Here is a 5069-nt window from a genome sequence, read left to right on the forward strand (position 1 = left end):
AAAATACAACTGGTGAATATCCATAGCAAGGATATTGCTGAACACCAGTGAAGAAACAACAACTGAAAGTACATTTTGAACAAGAATTATGCCTTCAACAAAGGAAACCAGAACCGGTGAATATCCATAGCCAATTTATTACTGAACCAGTGCCTGTACCAGTGAAGATACAACCACTGGAAATACAGATTGGAAAAAAAATTCCTTCAACAAAGGAAACCACAACTGGTGAATATCCATAGCAAGGATATTGCTAAACCAGTGTCTGAACAAGTGAAGAAACAACCACTGGAAATACAGATTGAAGAAAAAATATACCTTCAACAAAGAAAACCACAACTGGTGAATATCCATAGCCAATTTATTACTGAACCAGTGCCTGTACCAATGAAGATACAAACACCGGAAATACAGATTGGAGAAAATATATACATTCAACAAAGGAATCCGCAACTGGTGAATATCCATAGCAAGGAAGCTGCTAAACCAGTGTCTGAACCAGTGAAAAAACAACCACTGGAAATACAGGTTGGAGAATTATACCTTCAACGCAGGAAACCAGAACTTGACGCGATCGAAAATACGAGCCAAATAAGGATAAGGATAAGGTCCTCATTCCTGCTGGGTAAGTTAGAGATCTTTGCTTTGTTTCAATTATATTTTGATAACGTTTATGAATTTTGTGACTGAATCTTAGTTGCTAGTATCTTGACATTTATTTGAGTCTCCACCTTTCCAGACTATTCATCCTTATATTTTCATCTCACCACTCTTTCATTAAACTTTTTCACTGTAATTTATATTCAAATATTTTAATATATATATATATAAATATATATATATATATATATATATATATATATATATATATATATATATATATTTCCTTATTTAATAATTGTAAGAGGCCTTCAACTCTGAAATTTTAAGATCTCTACGAAAATTGACACCTTTTTCGTCCTGTTTTAAGCAAACATTTTATTCAAGTCGTAGGAAGTAATGAAACAAAGCTGATTATTTCTTTGCATAGAATATCAGCTAATAAAGAACTGTATTTATAGACGGTAGAATGCCTGAAGAATCACTACACATAGGGAGGCCAACCGTAATCAATCCTTGTAAAGATGGTTCACTAGTCAGTACAACCCAGTACAACCATACCAAAGACAAGATGTCTGAATGAGTTTCAGATCATTGATATAGTTGGAGAAGGTGAGAAATGAAATTTTAATTTGATTTGTTAAATTATACTACGCAGGAAACCGCAACAGGATTTTATTTTTGTATGTGAAATATTCAATTTTCAGGTACTTATGGAAAAGTTTATAAAGCAAAAGACAAGAACACGAATGAATTGGTAGCCCTTAAAAAAATAAAGAATTTTAACGAGGTAGATGAATTCTCGATCACTACTTTGAGGGAAGTTAAAACTCTCCATCAACTGAATCATCGAAATATTCTTAATATCAAAGGGGTAGTGTCTAACAAGAGCAAATCTGAGGGTTTCATGATCATGATCTTAAGGGCCTTCTGGAGTTATCGATGGTTGTGTTCAGCGAACTCCACATTGCTTCAATCATGAAGCAGTTGTTGAGGGCTCTTCATTGCTGTCATGAGAAGCATATACTTCATAGAGACATAAAAACTAGTAATATTCTGATGAACAACCGTTAAGTCATCTTAATAAAATGCATGTTTCAGACATAACACTAATGATGTTTCAAGTAGTACAGTATATTAATCAATAGAAAAGAGTTTCATTCAGATTTTTTCGGAGAGTTCAGTTTTTTCAGTTAAACCACTGAATTAAACTATAACATTCTGAGAAATCAGTAGTTAGTTATTTGAGTTATTCAATGAGTTATTTTTTGTTGCAGGGGAGAAGTTAAACTGGCTGATTTCGGTTTAGCTAAGCAGCAAGATCCAAGAGATACAAGGAGACTTTACACAAATAAAGTCGTCAGTTACTGGTACCGGCCTCCGGAGTTACTGCTGGGTGAACGGCGATATGGTCCTGCAATAGATATATGGAGTTGCGGTTGTGTTCTTGGGGAACTTTTCCATAAGAAGCCCATGTTTCCCGTAAGTCTGTTGTGTAAATACTGAGAATAAAGTCAGCTAACTTTTGAAATTTGAATGGTTCGGGTTCGGGTTGAGCGGGCTGACACTGTTTAACTCATACTTTTAACTTGAAACTCGTGTATTCATGTTAATATGTTGAAATAAAGCTTCACTTTTCTGAAGTTGACTTAACGTGAATGAATCACAACACTGTTAGTAATTTATTATATATTTCAGGGGAAGGAAGATCTCAATCAGCTAGATTTGATATCAAGAGTGTGCGGTCCTGCCACTCCTGATGTCTGGGCTTCTGTCGTCAGTCTACCACATTTTAAAACGCTAAATCCCACACAGATATACCGCAGGAGACTGATGGATATATTTTATTTCATTTCCCCTCTAGCATTAGAAATATTAGATGAGATGTTGATGTTGGATCCTGACAAGAGAATAACAGTAGAAGATGCTTTGAACTCTTCGTGGCTGAAGAATATCAATCCCGAAAGGTAAGTGTTATTTTAAGTTATGGAGTGACCTTCAGTACTCATGAGTTCTACTGGTTGAAATTATTCACGTAGTTCATGTCGCTGTTCATTGTCCTCATGACATACTGTCATTTCCAGATTTTTTAAACCACCCAAAAATGTTTGAAAGTATTTTTATAGACACGTTTAGCGAAACTAGATTTTTTTGATTATCCGAGGCTGGTTATAATTTTTCTAGCGTGACCAATATACATCTTGTCGCAACTCTCATTGCTGTTACTAAAAGAAATTATTGTTTTTTTTTCAGAATAACTCCGCCTGAGCTGCCAAAACACATGATTTGTCACGAGCTACTGAGCAGAAAACTCAAAAAGTTGGGATGAGTCTGAGATTCATTGTTGCTCGGTTGAAACTTAATACGCCACCAGGAATATGTCGGTTACCTCAAATAGAAAACGTCTGGAATCCGTGAAGTAATTTTTGAAAAAGTCAAAGTTCTGTACCAGTATATTGATATTATATATTACAAATATAATTGATACCTTATTGTTTGTGAATTATTATATGTTCTGCATTAGGTACTTGAAAACTTGAACTTGAAAAATTTAAATGTAAAATAATTGGATAATAATGAATTATTCTTTTCTTCAGTTTGAGATGGTCTATAAGATATTCGAACATATTCTTTGAATATTAAAAAAATCTTTGAACGTTCACCTACATATACGGACGATTTGAACCCTCCTTTTTTGTAGGTGGCTAAAGAGAGAGATGTCACTGGTGTATAAAATAATATAACTCATGTCATTGTGGCTCCATCTATGATTACAAGATGTATTTCTTATGACATTAAACGTATATATATATATATATATATATATATGCGAATTAGCGTCTTACACGTATTAAATTACAAAGCGATAACAGCTTCCTGCTAAAAGTGCTTAAGTCATTACAGAAACTCCGAAAACACCATTCGAGAGAATAAACATTGACATTCTTGAAATTCCCACAAAAAACTATATACTTTCAATTCGAGACGAACTCACCAAATTTACCCAAGCTTACCCAATTGAAAATAAATCAGCAAAATCAGTAGTAAACACCTTACTGCTATATTTTCAGCACTACGGAACTCCACTTAGAATTCATTGTGACTTCGGTCGAGAATTCAACAACGCCCTACTGAAAGACCTTTGTACGCTTTATGACATTAAACAATCATTTTCTAGTGTGGACCATCCGCAATCAAACGGTTCCTTAGAACGTTTTCACGCGACCCTTCTAGAAATGATAAGAACAAATAAAATCGACAACCCTGATGAACACCCCTTAGGTATTTTACCATACGCAATAATTTGTTACAATAACACCAAAAACAAAACACACGGATTCACCCCTTACGAACTACTATTCGGACACACTTCTAGTAGACCACCCGAAACTCTGTACAACCAAAAAGAACTCATAACCAAGTACATACGAGATTTAAATAATAAAATCTCTTATTATTATAAAATTGCTCGTCAAAGAACACAAGACCAAAAAGAAAAATCCAAAATTCGATTCGATAGAAACATTGCGCAAAATATACCTGAGTATAAGGTAGGAGACAATGTTTACGTTAGAGAATCCCAAATTAAAAATAAACTAGAAAACAAATTCAATGGCCCATTCGAAATTATAGAAATCTACCAAAACTCAGCAATGCTAGTTAATTGGAAGACAAGACAAAAACAAAAGTAAATTTCGACAGACTACGACCTTGTACTGAAAATTGATTTCATTTTCAGGATTCTCCTGCTGATTTCAGCAACACACACAACATATTCCCAATACTCCGTTCAACCCATTAATAACACAATAGGAATTTTTCTTCACGAAGAAAGCACTTTGAAAATTTCCAATGATAAGTGGACTCTTCTCGTCTACAAAGACTTGGACTCCATAGAATTTGCCTTAAATAACAACAACAAAATTTTGGAAAACATGCTATATACTTTTGACCAATCAAACCCTAGAATGTTATCCTTCAAAACCGAAGTGAAAACACACATTAGTTTATTGACCCAAATATCTGACTCACTCGACTTGAAATATCGAGAAATATTTGCAGACACCCAAAATTATTATAAAAGATCCAAACGAGGATTAATTAATGGAATAGGCACCTTCTGGAAAGCCATTACTGGTAATCTAGACTCGTCAGATGGCGAATATTACACCAACTGTATTAATAAATTCACTCAAGACGAACACCAATTAGAAAACCTTTTGAAAAATCAAATATCAGTGACCACATCAGTAATTAGAAATTTCAACACAACTATTCAAAAACTTCAAATCGATGAAGAAACCTTCAATCGAGATATCAAACAAATAGAACAATCAATCTATAATATTTCAGACGATCTTGCGTATTATGAAGCACAATTGAAAACATTGGAAATATGTGAAACATTAATGGAAAGCTATCTTTTCTTGGAATCAACTCTTGATGACATATTGAATTCAATAACATTC

The 5069-nt window shown here is 33.9% G+C and overlaps 1 protein-coding gene across 2 annotated transcripts; it reads left to right on the plus strand.

Annotated features, from left to right (window-relative positions):
• Positions 1-387: 387 nt before the first annotated feature.
• LOC141483292 (cyclin-dependent kinase 12-like) lies at positions 388-3093 on the plus strand. 2 transcript variants are annotated; one of them, XM_074177794.1, is made up of 5 exons: positions 488-625; positions 1062-1212; positions 1308-2082; positions 2299-2567; positions 2854-3093. In XM_074177794.1, exons 3-5 carry the CDS (start codon positions 2074-2076, stop codon positions 2927-2929), a joined length of 354 nt encoding a protein of 117 aa, XP_074033895.1. In that variant the 5' UTR covers positions 488-625; positions 1062-1212; positions 1308-2073; the 3' UTR covers positions 2930-3093. The 2 variants fall into 2 exon arrangements, with proteins under 2 accessions (XP_074033890.1, XP_074033895.1); XM_074177789.1 differs by lacking the exons at positions 2299-2567; positions 2854-3093 and having other exon boundaries at positions 388-625; positions 1308-2143.
• The last annotated feature ends 1976 nt before the right edge of the window (positions 3094-5069 follow it).

This window comes from Leptinotarsa decemlineata, unplaced genomic scaffold (genome assembly GCF_025532065.1).
Source record: "Leptinotarsa decemlineata unplaced genomic scaffold, Ldec_3_MD MMD2_P_RNA_scaffold_14, whole genome shotgun sequence".
Taxonomy (NCBI): Eukaryota; Metazoa; Arthropoda; class Insecta; order Coleoptera; family Chrysomelidae; genus Leptinotarsa; species Leptinotarsa decemlineata.